The sequence below is a fragment of the Globicephala melas genome, chromosome 17, assembly GCF_963455315.2.
Source record: "Globicephala melas chromosome 17, mGloMel1.2, whole genome shotgun sequence".
NCBI lineage: Eukaryota > Metazoa > Chordata > Mammalia > Artiodactyla > Delphinidae > Globicephala > Globicephala melas.
This window is the reverse complement of record NC_083330.1, coordinates 77,670,644-77,692,059: the sequence shown is the minus strand read 5'-3', so window position 1 is coordinate 77,692,059 and position 21,416 is coordinate 77,670,644. Positions and strand designations below refer to the sequence as shown.

Below are 21,416 nucleotides of genomic sequence, written 5' to 3'. Positions count from 1 at the left end.
TGGAACCCAAGAATCTTTGTCAAGGGCATTCCAGGAGGAAGGCACTGCACAAGCCTCAGAGGGCCGACCTGGCTGCAGCTGGGAACTGAGTTGCGGTGGAGGGGAGGGGGGCAGAGAGTCAGGGGCTGGGTAGCCGGGCAGGGTCTGGTCTGCTGGACCCTGGGTCAGGCCCCCTCCTCTCTGGGGTTAGTAACTGCAGCCTCCCGTCAGGTTCCCGGCAGGAGCCGGAGCTGGAAGGAGCCCAGGAGGGGGAGGGGCCTGTGCAAAGGCTCGGAGGTGGGAGTGAGCCGACACTCTACCCATAGCTGCCGTCTCCCAGGGGGTAGCGGGGTCACACCCCCAGGTGTGCCAAGTGCCTGGGCGGTGGGATGCCAGGGCCCCCTCCCCACGACCTGCTGTCTAGGCTCGGGAGGGCTGCGGGGAGGGGGAGAGCCCATCACTGCAGGAACGTCTCTTCCGCCTCCCCTCGTGTCCCTCCGCCTCGGGTCCTGCCTGGGCCCGCAGCGCCATCTGCCGGCGGAACAGGGAGGCGCGGGCGAGAGCAGCCTCGAGGCCCCTGTGAGCTCTGCCCTGGGGAGGGCCTGGTACCCTGGGGAGGTGGGTGTGACATGGTCTGTGGGCACCATGCTCACCCTGAACTGAGGTTTGAGGGCCTGAATTTGAACCTGGCTCTACCACCGACCGCTGTGTGACCTCCAGTCAGTTCCCGACCCTCTCTTAGCATCATCCCAATCCCAGGGTGGTGAGCAATCTGGCTCCCAGGTTGCTGTGAAAAGTGGCCACCAGGCTGGGAGCCCACACCCAGCAGAGGTGGTTCCCCCAGTGCTGAAGGTGCTCCCCAATTCCTGAGAAGTTCGTGGGGGAAGCAGGCATGCGGCATGACCCAGCCAGGGACCTGCAACCCTGACAACTACCATTTTCAAACGTGGTGAGGGGTAGTGGGAGATGGACACGGGTCAGATCCCAGGTCTCAACAGGTGTCCCTCCCCGTGTCCCCTGGGGCTGATGTCTGTCCACAGAGGAGACTTATCCACTCCCACTCCCACCCGCACCCCCTATGTGATGCTCAAATCCCCCCACCCCCCAACATCCAGCGTCCCTGGAACCCTGCAGGGATACGAGTATACTCCCTCTAAGGCAGCTCATTCATTACCCATCCAGGGCTTGCTGGAAAGTTCTCCTGTGGAAACGAGATTGCAGAAAACCTGCCTCACCGTAATCCAGGTACATTCCGAGAGCCCAGAAGGCCCAAGGGGAAGGTCTGGGGCCAGGACCCACGAAATCCCCTGAGCTCGTCCCTCGAGCTCATCCCCCTCGGGGCCCAGCCTCTCTCTGTACTCCACTTTCTCCTCCCTTCTGCCTGGAACCCTGAGGAGGGGGGGCAGCCATAGAGGACCCCAACCTCAACGCCTCACTCTTGGCCCCAATTCCAAATTCCTAAGGGGGGGAACTGGTTGGCCCACCTTGCCCAGTCAGCCTTGTCGATGTCCAATAATGACTTGCCAAAAAGAAAAAAGAAAGAAAGAAAGAAATCAAAGGCCCTGACTGGCAGTGCTGCCCATGGCCCTGGTGTAAATGCTCCCACCACGGCTGATCTCCCTCTGCCAATGTGATGGCACAGCACGTGGAGTCTGGCAGAGATGCACGGAACCTCACCATATATAGGCACAGACACAGCTAGAAGTTCTCTCTAGGACATAGGTGACAGTGAAATATGGTCCAAGAAGCAGGAAGTGATGAGTTTGGGGTGCTTGCTACCTCTGTTTCTAACAGAGTCCATTGAATTGGAAGCTTCTACAGCAGAATTTAACAGCCAGCTCTCAAAATCGCTGAGAATTTAAGCCCCAGTCACGCAAGCCTGTTGGCCACCAGGCAGAGAGGCTGCGGGCGGCACACCCTGGAGGCGTGAGGGCACAGCTCTCAGAGAAGGGGCACCACCAAATGCCTGTTCTGGGCCCTGCAAGGGATCGGGCCTCCCAGGGACCCTCCTTCATGGGTGGATTTGTGGACCCAGTTTTCCACAGTCCCCTGCATGGTGCCGGATGGATGGGAGAGCGCAAACTGGGCTACGTGCAGGGACCACCCCACCCCCAGTTAGAGTGACCTGAGCAAACAGCTTGGAGAAAGTCCCAGCTCCCAGCTCCCGGGTGCGCGGTGAGGTGAAGACTCCAGGGGCCTTGGCGAGGCCTCCAGAAACCTGCCCTCCTGCTTACTTTGCCCTCGCCCCTCCCAGCCTCGGTCTCCTCCCCACCACGGTGCGAATCCACGATGCGCATCTCACGGAAGCTCGTGAAGTTCAGTCGCATTTAGACCTGGTGAGGCCGCCCACTCCGGCAGCTCTGCTGCACCGGGCGTCTGTCTCGTGCCAAGCACCTCTCAGGGAAAAGTGATTTAAGTCTCAGAACAAGCTGCAGAGGGAGCATTGCCAGCCCTGTTTCTTTCTTTTTTTTTTTTTTTTTAATAAATTTATTTATTTTTGGCTGCGTTCGGTCTTCGTTGCTGCGCAAGGGCTGTCTCTAGTTGCAGCGAGCGGGCCCCACTCTTCATCGTGGTGCGCGGGCCTCTCACTGTCACGGCCTTTCTTTTGCGGAGCACAGGCTCCAGACACGCAGGCTCAGCAGTGTGGCTCACGGGCCTAGTTGCTCCACAGCATGTGGGATCTTCCCAGACCAGGGCTCAAACCTGTGTCTCCTGCAGCGGCAGGCGGATTCTCAACCACTGCGCCACCAGGGAAGCCCCAACCCCTGTTTCTAAAGGGGTCATGGCCTCCGAAAGGTCATCTGGCCAGCAGAACCACAACTGGGGTCTGAACCCTGGGCCAGCTCCAGAGCCCCCAAGGCCTCGGCGGTGGGCGGTGGCCACCTGTTTTCTCTGTGGTTTCCCCCATGGTGGCCCGGGTCCCCTCATGACTATCTCCAGGATGCAGGGGCTGCGGGCACAGCGTGGCTACAAGGACTCCTCGAGATCAGGGTTGGCTGGGCAGAGGGAGATGCCCATGGCCCCAGAGCAAGCTGGCCCAGCAGCAGGTCCAGGCACCAGCAGCCCACGGGCCCTGGGGCCTCCTCAATGGTAGGGCCTCCAATAGCCAAGTGTGGCGACAGGGGTCCATGCTGGGAGTCCCGGTCTGCCTCCTGGACCCAGCTTCCCCTGCAGCCATGGAACTGGACCAGGGGCCACAAGCGGGAACTCCGCTCCAGAACCGCCCAGAGACAGCTTCTGCTGGGAGGCCACACAGAGTCCCAGCTCTGCCGCTTCTTCCCTGGCACGGGGCACGCATTACTATGTATTGCTATGGAACAAATGACCCCAAACTTAGGGACTTCAGACCACACACATCTACTGCCTCACAATTGCTTGGGCTGGGAATCCAGGCAGGGATCAGCCGGGCTTCTGCCTTGGGGCGTCTCAAAGGTGCACCAAGGTGTCAGCTGGGGCCAGATCCACGGGTGTCCAGAAGGAGATAACTGAGAACCAGAGGTGGAGAGGCCGGGCCCGAGGCCACACTGGGGACATAGGTGTACACACACATGCACACACACACGCGCACATGCTGTGCCCAGAACACGGTGTTCGATTCCACAGCACTGTTCCTGCAAAGGTGTGCTGGGTGCTGGAACATTTGTGACCTCAGGGGTGAGGTCAGAGCTGGCTGGGGTGGCGGAGGGCGTGCCCAGAGATAGGACTGCTCCGCCGGGCACGAGGACAGAGCTGGCAGCACCTCCAACCGCACCCCAACAGGGACGGGCCGTGTTCAGAAAAGCCACACAGCCACACCATGGCCGACAGGACCTCTTTAGCCAGGTTCCAGAGCCCCAGGTCAGCCCAGCGCCAGGCAGGGGCACGTGGGAGCCCAGGAGGGGACCCCCATGTGGTCTTCCAGGAGAGCAGGGCAGCAGGGAGCTGACCCCCAGGCCCTGAGCCGAGAGAGGGGCCCGGCAGCTGACGTCCCCTTGACTTGGTGGAGAGGAGGCTGGGGGGTGATGTGGAAAGGGGTACTCGAATCCCAACACAGCCTTTGCCATCGCGCCACCTGTGGCTGCTGACTGCTTGTGGGAACCAAAGGTATGAGAACGAGTGGACGGATGGATAGACGACAGACAGACTGTCCACTGCTTCCCTGAACCTCGACTTCATCGAGAGGATACAGCAGCCCATGACCTAACAGACTCAAGGAACGTACACCAAGGAAGGCTCCTCTGGAGACTTTGGTCTCGTGTCCCCAGCGCCCCAGGCAGGCACGAGGGCAGTTCCACCTCCCGTGTCCAGTCGCAGGTCGGAGTCTGGCCTGAAGGCTCCCTCCCCGGCCTCCTCGGCCCCCAGCCCAGGGTGCGCTCTGTGGGGACTCAGGCATGGCTCTCCAGGCCGTCCCTCGGGGTGGGGGTGGGGGATTCCAGGGCGGGATTCCCGCCTGTGTTCCCATCCCTGTGGCTGTCCCCAGGGCAGCAGTCCGTACCCGCCTCTGAACGCAGCTCCTCTGTTCTGCACTGTTGCTTCTGCCTGCGTTGTCAGGCCTGTCTCCCCCCTCACCCCGGCACATCCTGCATCACATCTATGGCGAGAAAACGCTCCCCCTGCAGCTGTTTGCTAACTGCGTTCCTACTGTTTTTCTGTCTTTAAAAATACATCCAGTCCTGGTCGCCGTGGGGCTGGGATGCGTGTTTGTGGTGAGACAGGGGTCTCGCTTGTGGCTGTGGCCATCACTGACCCGCCCGAGGCCCCTCCTGGGCGCAGAGGGAGACCAGGCTCTGCGTGAATGGCTGAGCCCACCAGGAGCGGCAGGGGAGTGAGTGCTTTTCTGAGAGGCCGTAGGAGGAAGGGCCTTCCAGCAGGGCTCGTGTACTGAGCCCCGGTGGCCACGTCCCCAGGATGCAGCCTTTAGAGCTGGGCAGATCTGAACGTGCACTGTCCTGCAGAGGTTGTGTGTCCTGGGACGGGTCACTGAACCTCTCTGTGTCTCAGCACCCCGCAGGGTTGGTGTGAGGACAGTGTGGACATGATCAAGTCCCCAACACATGGCCATCCTCGTTGGTGCCGGTGGAGGCGCTGGTGAGGTGGGTGACGGGGCAGAGGTGACGGGAAGGGACGCGCCCATCCTTCCCGGGCAGGGGCGAGCTGCCCCGTTCCCAGAATGCCTTCATTCATTCACCACTGAATTATCCAGTCATCCAGCACCCACTCTGGGTGCCTACTTTACCAGCCAAGCCTCCCTGACCTGCTTAAAATAACCTCCACAGCTTACCCACTCCCTGGCCGGCTTGACCTTCGTCCTTCTCACTGTCCCCGGGACATAAGTGCCACGAGGGAAGGAGTTTCTGGGTGTTTCTGTCCCCTGAAGAACCCCCAGGTCCTGGAGTGGTGCCCGGCACACTGTCAGCATTTGCTAAATACTCGCTGAGTGAGTGGAGGCGGCAGGAAGGATGCCACTCAGGGCATTGTGCAGGCTCGGGGACTACAGAGCCCGTCAGCCACCCCCAAGCCAAGTGCCCCCCCGACCCAGTCTCTGTTCCCTGCACTTTATAAACGCTTTCATCCCAGCAAGTTCCCTGGTCAGGGCTGAGTCCTCTGTGTCACCAGCTCAGACATGCAGGAAAGCAACATCTCAGGCAACCCCGGGAGTGTCCCCTGCCTGGCCACAGGGTCACTGGTCCCCAAAGAGGCAGATGGCGGGGGGGGGAGGGTCCTCAGGCTGGGCATGGCCAAGGGATGGGGAAGGGGCCCCCACTCCAAGCAGGGACACCACGTGGGAAGGGAGCTGAAGGAGGCAGGGCTGCTGATAGCAGCTCCAGGTGGACGGGAGGAGGACAGTCCCGCTGTTCAAGGAAGGTCCTCCCAGGAGCACGCTCTCAGCAGTATCCACTCATTCACTCGCTCAGTCAGCCTTTACTCAGGGCCTGCCCTGGGACACGTTGGGGACCCAGAGACAGCCAGCACATCCCCAGGGAAACTTGGGAAGGCAAAGGACCAGGGGTTAGTCAGTGGTGCCACCAGGTTTCCAAGGAGCTCAGGGAGAGCCAAGGAGGGCCATCAGTCAGCCAGGGAGCCAGGAGACACACCTTAGGATGCTCTTACCGAGGCAGGAAGGCTGAAGGCTGACTTCACATCAGCCTAACAAAGGGACAAGGAGGAAGGACACATGCTCTGGGCAGAGGGGAGAGCAAAGTCCCATGGTCAGCTGGAGAGGGCTCGGGCAGCTAATCCTGGTGTGGAGGCTGCAGGGGACAGACCACCAGGAAACGAGCGAGCTGGGAGGGCTGTCCCAGGGCTGTCCCCAGAAGATCCAGGCAGGGCTGATGGCTGCTTTGGACACATCGCTCTACCATGCGTTCCACAAACATTTGCTGAGCCCCTGCTAAGCATACCAGGCACTATTCCAGGCATTGGGGACACAGCTGGAAACAAGACATGAAGAGCCCTGCCCCTGGTTTACATTCCAGTGGGGGAGACAGCCAATAAACCAGACATGGTACAGTGAGTTATATGATGTTACAAGGTGAAAAGGGATATGGAAAGAAATTGACAAGTTTAGGGGGTAGAGAGTGCAGGGTGAGGGTCAGATTTTAAAGAAGTTCATCAAGAAAGAAACAATCGAGCAAAGTCTTGAAGGAGGTGTTAGACTGAGCCGAGCAGCTCTCTGAAGGAAGGACGTTCCCCAGGCCAAAGGAACAGCCAGTGCAAAGGTCCTGAGACAGAAGTGTGCCTGGTGGGTTGCAGAGCCTCAGGAGCTCACTGTACCTGGGGTGGACGGGGTTAGCAAGAAAGAGCAGAAGGAAGTGAGGTGGAGGGGATCCTTTCTGTTCTTATTTCTTTGGTTCTTTTTTTTTTTTTTTTACTTACAGTATTTCTTTTTTATTTACATACATTCATTTCTTGCTATTGCTAAGTAGTATTTCTGTGAATGTAACACAGTTTGTTTATGCATTCACCAGTCGAAGGACACTTGGATTTTTTCTGTTTGGGGTTATTATAAAGCCACTCTAAACATTCGTGTACAGATTTTTGTGTGAAGTCGTCATTTCACTTGAGTCAACGCCTAGGAGTGGAATAGCTGATTTGGATGGAAAATGTAGGCATCACTTTCTAAGAGAGTACCAAACTGCTTTCCACACTGGCCGTACCATTTGGCATTTTCACTGGCGATGATGGAGACTCCAGTCACTCTGCATCCTCACCAGCACTTGGTATTTTCTGATTTTTCTTATTTTATCCATTCTAGTAGATGTGTATTGATATCCCACTGTGGTTTTGATTGGCTTCCCTCATGGGGAATGATGTTGAGCTGTTTTATGGGCTTATTTGCCATTTGCTTTTTTCCTTTAGTGGAATGTCTATTTGAATTTTTTGCCTGTATTTTCTAGGTTGTTTGTGTTTTGTTTTGTTTTGTTTTGTGAGTTATTTGTATATATCAGATATAGTCTTTTATCAGATATGTGACGTGCAAATACTTCCTCCAAGTCTGAAGCTTGTCATTTCATTTTTTTATAGCTGCCTTTTGAAAAGCAGACATTCTTAATTTTGATGAATTTATTTACCAATTTTTTATTTCATGGATAGTGCTTTTGGTGTCATATACAACATATCTTTGTCCAACTCAAGGTCACAAAGTTTTCCTCCTATATTTTCTTCTAGAAGTTTTAGAATTGTAGGTTTTACTTTAAGGTCTATGATCCATTTTGAGTTAATTTATGTATGTAGTGAAGTATAAATTGGGATTTTTTTTTACATGTGTATATCCAATTATTGCAACACCATTTGTTGTATAGACTATCCTTTCTTAATAGAATTGCTTTTGTGCCTTTATCAAAATACGTGTGGCCTGCATACCAGAAAAAAAAAAAATGTTTTCATCATTTCAAAGAATCAGCTTTTGGTTTCGTTGATTTTCTCTATTGTTTTCCTGTTTTCTATTTCATTAATTTCTGTTCTACTTTTTATTTTCTTGTGTTAGCTTTAATATGCCCTTCTATTCCTAGTTTTTAAGATGGAAGCTTAGGTCATTGATTTCAAACCTTTATTCCTTTCTAGTACTATAAATTTTAATGTTATAAATTTCCCTCTAAGCACTGCTTTAGCTGCACCCCATGCATTTTGATATGTTGTGTTTTTATTTTCCTTCAGTTCAAAATCCTTTTTACTTTCTCTTTTGATTTCTTCTTGGCCTGTGCCTTATTTTAAAATATGTTATTTAGTTTCCAAATGCTTGGGGATTTCCCACCTCTCTTTCTATTATTGGTTTCTATTTTACCAACTTGCAATTTGTTTTCTCTTTGTCCCATCTCTTCTTTGTTCTATTTTTCTTTTCTATTTTAAAATATTGCTCCACTGTCACTTGGTTTGCGCTGTTTCTGACAAGAACTAATTCTTAATCTTATGGCTCTCATTCTTTATACCTTTGTATAAAATGTATCTTTTTTTCCTCTGGCTGTTTTTAAGATTTCCTCTTTATTTCAATGTAACTTAGTGTAGTTTTCTTCATGTTTCTTTTCCTTGTGGTTCATTGAGTTTCCTGGATCTGTGGGTTTATGGTTTTCATTAACTTGAAAACTTCAGATATTATTTCTTCAAATATTTCTCTGTCCTCTTTTCTTCCCCTGTGAGGACTCATATAGGCCCTTTGTAGTTGTCCCACAACTCACTGATGCTCTGTTCCTTCTTTTTTTTTTTCCAATCTTTTTTCTATTAGTGTTACATTTTTGTATAGTTTCTGTTGTGTCTTCAAGTTCACTAATTTTTGCATCTATGGTGTCTAATCTGCTGTTAAACTCATTCTGTGTATTTTTAATCTTAAGCATTGTGTTTTTCAGCTTTTTTATATTTTCCATGTCTTTCCTTAGTGTGCTTATGTTTTAATCTACCATGTTGAAAATATGGAATATAATTATAATAATATTTCAAGTCCTTGCCTACAAATTCTCTCATTTGTGTCATTTATGTGTTGTTTTTGATCTGCTGATTTTTCTCCTCATAATGGGTCATATTTTCTTGCTGCTTCTGCATGCCTGGTAATGTTCCATTCAATGCTAGGCATTGTGAATTTTACCTTTTCGGGTACTGGATATTCCTGTACTTTATAAATATTCTTGAGCTTTGTTCTGGCATATAACTAAATTATTGAAAAACAATTTGGTCCTTTCGAGGCATTCCTTTAAGCTTTATAAGGGCAGGCCAAAGCATTCTTGTCTAGGGCTGAAATTTTTCCCCACTATTGAGATAATACCATTCATAGTACTCTGACCAATGCCCTATGAATTACAAGGTTTTCCACTCTGGCTGATGAAAACAGGAACTACTCTCAGACTATGTAAACTCCAAGAATTGTTTCCTCTGCTCCTTCGGGTGCTTTCTTTTCACACGTGTACTGATCAGCATGCAGAGAAAGACTTGGGGGGCAGGGGGTGCTCTGAAAATGTCCAGAGCTCACAGTCCCTCCCTAGGCAGCTCTCTGCTATTATTCTTCCCTGCAAACTCTGGCCACTTTGGCCTCCCCAAACTTCCACCTCTATTTCCTCAACTCAAGTAGACCACTAGGTTTTCTTGGGCTCCGCCCTCTGCACTGCAAATTAGAAGTTTTTCAGGCAGCAAAAGCTGCAGCAGTTTGGAGCCAGCCTCGCTGGTTTTCCATCCATCAGGAATCATTGTCCTGCCCTGCTTTCTGCCTAATATCTGTTATTCATGGTTTTGTATATTTTTTCCAGTTTTCCAGTTATGTAAGGCAGGAGGGTGAATTTTGTCCTTGTGACTCCATTTGGATGGAAGCACCAGTGTCATCGTCATCATTTTTAGGACTTTGGGTTTTTCTCTGAGTGCAGTGGGAAACCATGGGAGGATTCTGAGTGACTTTATCTGACACACATTTCATAGTTCAATATTAAGAGGGCTTGGCCCTCTTAATATTAGTATTAAGAGGGGTTGCCATATCCTGAGTCCTCTAATTCCTGCCAGCCATGTCTGTCCCACCAACACTTGCTGGGAAACAAGGCCCCCCCAGGCCCACTCAACCGTGTCCCTTGGGCCTCCAGACCCCTGCCCTCCTCCCAGGATTCAGTCAGTCTATTAAACAGAAGGGTGGGTGCATAGAAAACTGTTGCCAAGCCTGATCCAGACCAAGGTGGCTCTCAGCATCTACTGCACCTGCATCCATGAACACACACAAGGGCACCCAGGCACACACACCCAGGAGCCCCTTTTCCATTTCAGAATCTCCTCCCACATCTCTGAATCCACGAAGAACCAGTCTTACGTAAATGTGCCTCAGGATTCTGCCCCGAGGGACAGATGGATGCCCCCCACCACCATCCTGCTCTGCAAGTCACAGAGCAGCCAGGCCGCCCTGGTGCCCAAGGAACACAAGACATTCATGGAGGAAGCCTACAGCGCAGGTGACCACTGGCCCCGGGGCTCAGGCAGGGCAGTCAGGTTCCAGCAGACCCCCTCAGTCCCTCCACCCAAAGAAGTCCTGGGGACGAGGGCCAGAGGAAGTCCACTCTCTGGGACCTTGGGGTGTCAAGAGGTGTGGACATAGTGCAGCTTTCAGCAGAGCCTCCTGCCCATCCTCCTTGGCCTTTTCATGTCTCCTGAGGCACCATCCAAAATGCCTTCTCTCACCCACCACCCTCCACTCTCCTTCAGCACCTTTCACACCTTAGAACCTCAGCTTACCCCTGGCCCTCTCACTGGAATGCTTTTCCCCTCATTCAAAGGATGACTTGCCCTCATCCTTCTAGGCCAACTTAAAGTGCCTCCTCCTCTGAGAAGACAGTCCCAACTCTCCACCTTAGTCAGGATTTATCACCCCTCCCCCTCTGTGTGCCCAGGGCCTTTTATACAACTCCCCAGTAATAACTCCCTAAAGTCCACCAATACTGGGTAGGGCTCCCTTGGACTGGAGGCTCCTTCAGAACAGAGCTGGGCCTTGACTCCCCTTTAAGCCACACACACAGCCCTATGACCACACAGTGAATGAACATCATTGAATGTTGGGTGACTGGATGGAGGATGAAAGGATGAAGGAATGAATAGATGGAGGGACAGAGGGATGGGTGGATGGATGGATAAATGGATGGATGGGTAGATGAATTTTTAAATGGATGAAGAGTGGGTAGATGGATGAATAGATGAATTTACGAGTGGATGGGTAGGTAGATGGATACGTTTATTAATGGATGGATTGATGGATAGGTGGGTGATAGATGAATGGGTAAATGGATGCATGAAAAGGAGGATGAATCAGTGAATGGATGGATATACGCATGGGTGAACAAGGATGCATTCCCTGCTTGCTTTCTTGCTTCTCATCTTACCTTGAACCCCGGAAGGACTGACAGAACAGTCAGGAGGCCCAGGATTTCCCAGTGTGTTCAGTTCCCAGCCCTCCCTTTCAGATCACTGTTTCCCATTCCCAGCCCTACCCCTTCGCTGCCCACCCAGCCCTGTTAGCACAACGTGACATTCCTACAGCACACCGATCCTCACACTTTCTTGCCATCTGCTTTAACCATCTGCTTCAAGACGCTCCGGGACCTGAATAGTTCAGACCCCCTCCACCTGAAGTACGTCATCGAAAAATCAAGAACGTGGCTCACGGGGACCCCAATCTGGTTCTGGAAACCATCATGACTACTTTGTAGACAACCTGGATGTGGGAACTGCTCAGGCCACCCAGGGCAGGCGTGGGGAGCAGAGGAAAGGCCTGGACCCCAAAGGGGGATCAAACCTTGGTTCCTCCAGACAGCAGCGCCATGATTTGGGGCAAGTCAATCTCATGTGTCCAATGAGCCAAGGGGGAAGGGAGGAAAGTGGACGGACATGTGTGCACCATCCTCTGAACAGTCTCTCGATAAGATTATTATGATCCCCAGAGATGAGGAAACTGAGGCTTAGGGAAGGGAAATGATTTGCCTAAAGTCACAGGGGATGGATGGTTGGGTAGATGATTGGGGGAAAGCTCTGTCTGGCTTTTTAATGAATGAGTGAATAAAAGAATGAATGGAGGGGCTTCCCTGGTGGCTCAGTGGTTAAGAATCCGCCTGCCATGCAGGAGACACGGGTTCAAGCCCTGGTCCGGGAAGATCCCACATGCCGCGGAGCAACTAAGCCCGTGAGCCATGGCCACTGAGCCTGCGCGTCCAGAGCCTGTGCTCTGCAACGGGAGAGGCCACAACAGTGAGAAGCCCGCGTACCGCAAAAAAAAAAGAATCCACCTGCCAATGCAGGGGACACAGGTTTGAGCCCTGGTCCGGGAAGATATTGCCGTGGAGCAACTAAGCCCTTGCTCCACAAGTACTGAGCCTGCGCTCTAGAGCCCGCGAGCCACAACTACTGCGCCCACGTGGCACAACTACTGAAGCCCGCGTACCCTAGAGCCCGTGCTCCACAACAAGAGAAGCCACCGCAATGAGAAGCCCGCGCACCACAACGAAGAGTAGCCCCCGCTCAACTCAACTAGAGAAAGCCCACGCACAGCAACAAACACCCAACGCAGACAAAAATAAATAAATAAAACAAATAAATAAATTTTAAAAAATTTATAAATGATATAACAATTTCATGGGATGATCAAACAGCATCACAGGGACCAGCATCACGTGGGGAGAGACCAGAGACCCCCTCACTTTCAGATGCCACCAAATGCAGGGCTAGGGTTTGCATAGACAGGGCAAGTGGGAACCGTAAGGCAGGCAGGAGGTACAGCACGAGCAAAGGCTCAGAAGCAAGAAGAATGATGACGGGGCTTGGACCAGTCAGCGGACCGGGGATGCTGACAGGCACGTGCAGCTCTGAGCCTGAGATTGGACCCGATCTTCACCTGCCAGCTATGCATGTCGGCCTTCCTCGGTCTCAGTTTTCTATCGAAAAACCGGGTGGATGGTAGCCGTCCTGCCCACCAAACCGGACCACTCTTCCTTTCTGCCCGCACCCGGGAGCTGGAGGAGGGCTACCGGGACGCGGCCAGCAACGTGCTGGTGGCCACCTGCAGGCACTGCTGGCGGCTGGTGGCCCAGCACCTGGAGACCGAGGTCCTGTCGGGCGTCCTCCCGCACTGCAGCCTCCTCTACGTGATGGGCGTCCTGACCTCTAACGGTATGTCCCGTGCTCAGGGCCTGGGCTGGGCCACCCTCTGTCCCCAGGCCAGCAGGGGGAGGGGGAGGTCATGAGGAGAGAGCAGGAGGGGGCGTGCAGGGCTGCTGATCCGCGGGACACACACAGGCTGTGCAACAGTGAAGCATCCCCGTGCCAGAGGGCCATGGGCTATGGCCCGAGCACTCCCGCAGCCCATCTCCCCTCGGCCAGCCTGGGCCACTTCGGGACTCCCAGGGTAGGGCACCAGCGGCTAGCCGAGCTGCCCATCCCCACTAGCCCGTGCTCCCGCTGTCAGCATTTCGACAACAGGCCTGGACAGAATCGGGACGGAGCGAGGAAGCCCAGGAGGCAGGCCTGCCCTGCCACGTGGTCCTCTCCCCGGATCACTGGCAGGCGGGGAGGCCAAGCTCACAGAGGCTGTGCGACGGGCCTAGGTCACCCAGCCTCACGTCCTGGGCCTGTGGGGTCCAGGTCTCTGTGTTTCCTCAGCAGCCGCTGCCTCTGAGCCACTGGAAGGACCGCCTGGATAGTGGGGGTCTCTGAGAACCCCCAGAGAGGACTTACAGGGAAGGGTCTTGCCAGCATGAGGCTCAGCTAATGCAAGACAGCAAACACTGAGCACCTGTCACGTGCCCGGCTCTGCCCTCAGGAGCTCACAGCCTCCCAGGCAGGCACGCGCCAGCTCTCATCCCTCGCTCATTCATCCGTTCACAAGCATGAGCTGAGCTCCCTTCTGCCCAGCGGGGGAGGTACCGGGCGGCCCTGGTGGCCACAAGGGAGGGCTTCCCGGAGCAGGCAGCCAAGTCTGAGCCATGCCTTGAGGGATGAGTAGGAGTTTGAGGAGGGAATGGTGTGAGTACACCTCAGGGCCTTGGGGAGGAGCTGGTCAGCAGCCTCGGCGAGGGGCTGAGGTCAGGGGGAGGAAAGGGGCGTGGCAGGCCCTGCTCTCTACAAGGAAGCCTGGCGGGGAGGCCTCAGAGGCCGTGCTTGGGAGTGTGGACTCTTAGCTCAGCTTTGCACCCCGTGCCTGGGGCTGGCAGGCTGGGTGGAGGTCCCTCTTTGCCTTGGGTGACCTCCGAAACCCCCAGGGCCATCCCTGAAGCAGCCGCTCCCCCTGAGGTTGGGTTTCCAAAGTTCCGTAAAAGCTTGCAGCCTCCCAGTGTGCCCCTCTCTGAGCCTTGTTTCCCCACCCTTGAGGGGACCCAAGTACATCCCAAGCAACCATGCCCAGAGGGAACCCTCCATTTACCATTGGTGAGCCTGAGGTCCAGAGAGGGAACGTGACCTACCTGAGGTCACACAGCAAGTGTGGCAGGGCCACAACTCCAGACCAGCTTTCTGGACCCTGAGCCCAATTCTGGCTCGCCATCCTCTGAGCTCACCTCCCCAGTGGAGCCAGAATAGGCAGAGGCAGGACATCAGTCGTCTCCAAGGGATGGGGGAGATGGAGCCCAAGACCCGGTCCTGGCCATGGACATCAGGTCTGGCCTCCAGGGACCCGTCCTCCGCCCCACAGAGGAGATCTTCAAGGAGAGAGAGAAGGCTTGCTGGGAAGAGCAGCTGGCCCAAGTAGGGAGGGAGCTCTGCCACAAGCCCTTCTGCCGGGATGATGGGGGATGGGAGGCACCCGCTCAGCCCTGGGAGGAGGGAGGAGATCAGGGAGGGAGGGGAGGGAGGGGACAGAGGGGGAGGCAGGGCGAGGCTGTTACAGATGAGTAACAGGTTTGGAGGGGAGGGGACTTGACCATAGTCATGGGACTGGTCTCTGTGGAGTTGGGATTTGAACCTTGGTCTCTAGGCACCTGGCACAGGGTAAGTGTCCTTCCCACCCACCCTGGGGGCTGGATCTGTGACTGAGGGGCCCAGAGAGGATGCAGAGGCCAGATCTGAGACCAAGGGAGGAAAGAAGAGGTCGGCGTGGACTGAAGTTGCCACAGCCGAGGATGGTGTCGTGCTGGTCCATCTCCGGCCACACACCACGTGAAGGTTTTGTGTGGTCGGGAAAAGGGACATGGCGCCCTGGCAGACCTGGGTTTAAGTCCAGATTCAACCAATCACAGCTGCGTGTCGGATGACCTACTTTGCCTCTCCGTACCTTAGTTTCCTCGTCTGTCAAATGGGGGTAAAAGTACCAACCTCAAATGTTCGTTGTGAGATGACAGGAAATAATCCACGTAGTGTTTGGCACTGTGCCTGACAGACAGGAAGCCCTCACTCCCTACATTAGTTATTATTATCATATAGTAGCAGCAGAATAGTAGTAATTAAATGGCATTTAGTGGAAATAACACCAGCAGCAGCAGCAATACAAGTAATTAATAGAAAAATGAGACAGAAAATCACAAGGACACAGAAGACTTGAACAACGTAATTAACCAAATTGATCTAATTGACGTTCCTTTCAAATGTAAATAGAACATTCACCAAGATAGATCATTTGCTGGGCCATATATCAAGTTCCAATAAATTTAAAAGGACTGAAATCAAACAGAGTACATTCTCTGCCCAGAACATCAATTACAGAACGATAGCAAACATACATCTGGAAAAATTCCAAATATTTGGAAGTTAGACAACACTCTTTTAAATACTCCATAGGTCAAAGAAGAAATCACAAAGGAAATTAGAAAATACTTTGAACTGAATGATAAGTAAAACACAATATGAAATTTTGAAAATCTGTGGGGTTCAACAAAAAACAATGCTTAGAAGAAATTTATATTTTTAATGCCTATATTAGAAAAGAAAAAAGTGTATAAAATCTATTTCCTAAACCTCCATTTTAAGAAACTATCCCCGAAAGTGCAAATTAAGTCCAAAGTAAGTAGAGGGAAGAAAATAATAAAAAGTAGAGTAAAAATCAAAGAAATTTTTTAAACGGACAAGCAGTAGAGAGTGAATAAAACCAAAAGCAGGTTATTCAAAAAGATTGATACAATGATAAGCTCCTTGATAGGCTGATCAAGAAAATAAAAAATATTCAGTAACAGCAAAGAAAGAATATTACTGCACATCCTTTAATATGGAATGGTAATAAAATATGATTCCAATAAATTAGGCAATTTCGATTGAATAGACTAACTCCTTAGAAAACACAAACTACCAAACTGACGCGAGAAGAAACAGAAAGTCTGAGAAGTCCTGTATTAAAGAAACTGGAGTCATATTTTATAAACCTTCCCACAAAGAAAACTCCAGGCCCAGATACTTTGCTGGTTAATTTTCTATCACAAGTTAAGGCAGAAGTAATACCAATTCTATCCAAATTCTCTCAGAAAATAGAGGAAGAAGAAACACTTCCAAAACGTTTTCATAAGACCAGCACAACTCTGACACCAAAGCCAGACAAAGACATTACAACAAAACTACAGACCAATGTCCTTCATGAAGATGGACTCAAAAGTCTTTAACAAAATATTAGCAAAATAAATCCGGCAATATACAAAAAAGTCCACACACGGTTCAGCAGCATGGAATTTCTCAGATCCCAGTCCTTTGGGGCTTTTAACGGAGGCTTTGTTAATAGACACGATTAATGAAATCACTGGCCACTGGTGATTAAAGTCAATCTCTAGCCCCTCTCCCCTCTCTGAAAGTTGAGGAGTGAATGAAAGTTCCAACCCTCTAACCATGACTGGTTTCCCTGACAACTTGCCCCCATCCTGTGGTTACCTAAGGGCTTTCCAAAAGCGGAACCGGGCTTGTTATGAACAACAAAAGACACCTTTACTGCTCCAATCACTTAGGAAAGGGTTTTAGAAGTTCTGTGCCAGATGAAAATAGAGATGAAGACCAAATATATATTTTTATTATAAATCACAACATCACAAAGAGAAAGGCTCTCAACAAAGTAGGAATAGGAGGAAATTGACATCTATGAAAACCCTACAACTAACATACCTAGTCACAAATAAATGAACACCTTCCCGCTAAGATCAGAATAAGGCAAAGATGTCCACCCTCTCCACTTCTGGTCAACGTTGCACTGAAGTCCTAACCAGCGCAGTAAGGTAAGAGGAACGGGAACTCAGACACAGATTGCAATGGAAAATGTAAAGCCAGCTTTCTTTGCAGACAACATAATTGCATACACAGAAAATCTCACAAAAGTTTGTTTTTTAATGCTAGAACTATTAATTACTAATAATTGAATTTAGCTAGATCTCAGGATACAAAATCAACATGCAAATGTCAATTGAATTTCTATATACTAACAACAAACAATTGGAAAGTAAGGTTTAAAAACACAATGACACAGCCACATGAAAAACATAAAAGACTCAGATAAATTTAACAAAATATGTTCAAGATCTTTACCAACATTGCAAAGAGAAATTAAAGAAAACCTAAATAAATGGAGCTATATGATCATGGATGACAGGAGTCAATAATGTTTAGATGTCAGTTCTCCCAAAATTGATTTATAGATTCAGTGCAATGCCAATCAAAATCCCAACTAACTTTATTATAGAATTAAACATAATCTATAAGTTAAAAGTTTATATGGAAATTTCAAAGGACCTAGAATAGCCAAAACAATCTTGAAAAAGAACAAAGTTAGAAGAATTACACTACCTGATTTCAAGATTTCCTATATAGCTATAGTCCACAAGACAGTGAGAACTGACAGAGATTAAACAAATAAATCGATGGAACAGAATAGAAACTCCAATATAAAACCACACTCATATGGTCGATTAATTTCTTTTACAATGGTACCAAAGCAATTCAATGGGGAGTCTTTTGAACAAGTGGTTCTACAACAATTGCGTATCTAGGGGGAAAAAAGAACTTAACGAAAACACTTCTAGAAGAAAACACAGGAGACAATCTCGCCAACCTTGGGGTAGGTAAATATTTCTTAGGACCCAGAAAGCACTTATCATAAAAAGAAAAAAAAATAGATTAATTAGATTTCATCTAAATTAAAGCTTCTGCTCATCAAACAATACTATGAGGAAAGTGAAAAAAGGGAAACCACAGACATGGAGAAAATATTCACAAGACATATATCTGACAAGGGACTGTATTCAGAATAAATGAAGAACTCTTACAAAATCAGGGAGAAAAAGACAAACAGACCAATTGCAAAAGTGAATCAAAGATTTAAATAGGTATGTCACAAAGGAAGGCATATGAATGACCAAAAGCCAAAGAAACAACAGTCAATATCTTGAATCCTCAGTGAAATGTCAATTAAAACCCGGGGAGCTGCCACTACCCACCCAGGACAGAGCTCAAAGGAAAGAGAAAGACTCAACCAAACGCTGGCGGGGAAACTCACACTGCTGGTGGGGTGGTGAAACCTCCTTGGAAAATGGACATTGTCTTACACAGTTATGACTCACCAGTTCCACTTTTAGGTATTAACCCCAGAGGCATGAAACATTCATACACAAAATTACACATACAGGCATGTTCCCGGCAGCCTTACTCATAAGAGCCTCAAACTGGAAACAACCTGTACTAGGCAGACTCATTCCCTCCCAAAGATCCACCTGAGGAAACTAGATAAAGAAGAGCGAGTTAAACCGAAACCAAGAGTGAGTTAAACTGAACTGGGAGATTGGGATTGACATATATACACATATGTATGAAATAGCTAACTAATAAGCACCTGCTGTATAAAAAATAAATTAATTAAATTAAATTTTTAAAAAAACTGAAACCAAGCAGCAGAAATGAAATAATAAAATTCAGAGCAGAAATAGAGAAGTGAACTTGAGAATGCATGCAAAAATGTGGACGAGGGCTTCCCTGGCGGCACAGTGGTTAAGAATCCGCCTGCTGTTCTGTGCCCAGAACTCGGAGGACATGCGGTGGAGGTGGGCGAGCATCACCTCCTGGCCTGTGGCCAGAGGGCGGACAAGGCCAAGACCCGCATCCTCCCGTGGGTGGACAACGTCTTGTCACGGATGGTTTTCTTCTTCCACTACAACTCCTGGGTGTTGACCCCCCGCAGCCCCTGGAGCACGCCAGAACCGGGGTCTGAGAATTCCAGAACTTCCAGGGCCTTGAAGCCCACCTCCCCACTCCCCCACCACCCTGGGCTCCTACTCCATCGTTCCCACCTAAGGCTTCATGGGCTTCCGTGAGGACTCCCTCCCTCCACCGCCCCCCTTAAAGAAAACCCTGGGCTCTCACTCGGGGGAATTGGAAGTCCGGGTGACTGCCCGTCACAGCCTGTGATGACGGTCCCCTGACTCTACACCCCGCACCAGGGGCTTCCACCCTGGTAACTGAGGGGCTATGCAGCCTGTGAGACCACCGCACACTTGAGGCCTTTGGGCCTGGGGTGGCCACACATCACGAGAAGCTGAACACTGAGCTTCCTACAGGCACCTCCTGATGCTTAAGCCTCATCGACGTATTCGCATTGCTAAACAAAATCACCGGTTCCCGCGTCAAAAAAACACCCAGCTACGTGGCCCCAGAGCTGGAGGTCTCTGCTGAGCCCCCTTGAGCGGAGGCCCCGCTGCCACATGTGACTGCGGCTCTCCTGCCCCTCTGGTGTTCCCACTCCCTGACCCCGCCCCCTTGCCCCACCACCTGAGCCCTTGCCAGGACGAAACCCTGAAGCAGAGCTTCCTCATGGCCATCCTCATGCTGGTGGGGGCTGTCAGCCGCAACGAGGGCGCCCAAAGCTACGCGCTCTCCCAGGTCTCTGAGCTCTTCGAGTGTCTGATGGTGAGTGCAAGGTCCTGGGGCAGAGGAAGGGCTTCCCGGGACACAGGGGGCACCTCCCTCAGAGCAGCAACATTCATGAGAGGCTCCCACTGGAAAAGGTTGGGCCGATTGGATTTCTAGAGCGTGTACAAGCCCCTCAGGCTTTCACACCTGGAAGCACGTCCATGGCCCCCACATGACTTGGTTCCTACAGGGACCCTGAGCTGGCCAGTTACATCCGCTGCACAGCTGATGTGGCTGAGACCCAGAAAGGCCAGCGCCGTCCATTCTGCTAATACTGACCTAGCTCACACCACTAGTTACTAGAGATTCTGGCCTCACAGAACCCCTGGGGTAGTGGAGGAAACACACAAGTGATGGACGATTATATAGTGATAATAAAAATAATAACGGTTCTCATTTACTGAGCCCCTGCTGGGACTCAGACACTCTGCTTCTCATTCCTTGCCTCATATGTAACACAAGGGCAACAACATCATGTTTTCTGTGAATAAAAGAAGCTCAGAGCAGTTTGGAGACTTGCCCAAGGTCATGCAACTCGTATGGGGGTAGCCAGGATTCAGACATGACTTGTCTATTCTGAAGTCTATGCTCTAGTTGTCTAAGCGGGGGCCAGGCCACAGAGACCCGCCTGGGTAGGCGAGGGTCTAGAGCATAATCCTGTGGGTTACGGGGGTGCTGGGCACCAAGGTCTTTAGGCAGGGTTGAGACTTGGTGGCAGAAGTGACATAGGCCCAGGTGTGAGTGACTCAGGCTTCACCTGGGATTTCCAGCTTCTGATGGAGAAGGAGCCCCAGGACACGCTGTGCGCGTCGACTCGCCACCAGGCCATCCACATCATCTCCAGCCTCTGGTAGGCTCCGCAACCCCACACGGGACCTTGCTCAGCATCAAACAGCACCTCACAGCTCAGGCTTGGTACCAGCAGGACAGTGAGCGGGGAGAGATCAGACAGCAACACCCTACTGGGCAGGGCTAGGGACCTGAGCCAGTGCAGGCCACAGGAGGTGGGAGGTGGGCAGCTTATGGAGGCCAGAGCCACTGGGGCACAGCCACTCCCCAGAGTGAGCGGACCCACCCAGACACTCAAGGTCAGAGCAGTCATTCATGGTGAGACCCCAGATTCTATGGGCACTTGAAAAGGTGTTTTTTCCTGTTATCAGGTGTAGGACTTGCTATGTACCTGTAAGGTTTACTTTACTGATTGTGGTGTTTAGGTCTTCTACCTCCTCGCTTAATTTGTGTCCATTTGATCTGCCTTGTCCTGAGAATGGTGTGTTAAAGTCTCCTATTGTTAATGTGTTTCTATCTATGTATCCTTCCATCTCCTGTAGTTTTTACTTCATAAGGTTTTTACTTCATAAGGTTCATAATGTTATTTGGTGCCCATATTCATAAGTGTTATATCTTCTTTATGAATTGTGACTTTCAGCGTTAAAAAGTGCCCTGCCTTGTCACAGTTAATGCTTTGAGGGCTTGAATTTTCTTAGCAGCATCACTGCCTCTGCTCTCCTATTTTTTCCCATTTGCCCAGTATGGATTTGCCCATGCTTTTATTTTAACCTTTCAGAATCCATTTGCTTTAGGTATCATCCTATATATAGCATAAAGTTTGGTCTTGATCTGTAATCCAAATTGAAACTCTTTTTATT

At 50.9% G+C, this 21,416-nt stretch overlaps 1 protein-coding gene across 1 annotated transcript in view; it reads left to right on the top strand.

The window, feature by feature from the left end:
• Nucleotides 1–3,775: 3,775 nt before the first annotated feature.
• Nucleotides 3,776–21,416, top strand: part of LOC115863414 (maestro heat-like repeat family member 5) — a 39,449-nt gene continuing 21,808 nt past the window's right edge. Inside the window, 11 exon segments of the mRNA XM_060287077.1 lie at nt 3,776–3,816; nt 10,195–10,376; nt 11,492–11,554; nt 11,557–11,604; nt 11,607–11,635; nt 12,810–13,077; nt 14,594–14,646; nt 18,880–18,916; nt 18,919–19,022; nt 19,642–19,764; nt 20,538–20,617. Of these exon segments, the coding sequence (XP_060143060.1) occupies nt 3,776–3,816; nt 10,195–10,376; nt 11,492–11,554; nt 11,557–11,604; nt 11,607–11,635; nt 12,810–13,077; nt 14,594–14,646; nt 18,880–18,916; nt 18,919–19,022; nt 19,642–19,764; nt 20,538–20,617 (1,028 nt within the window).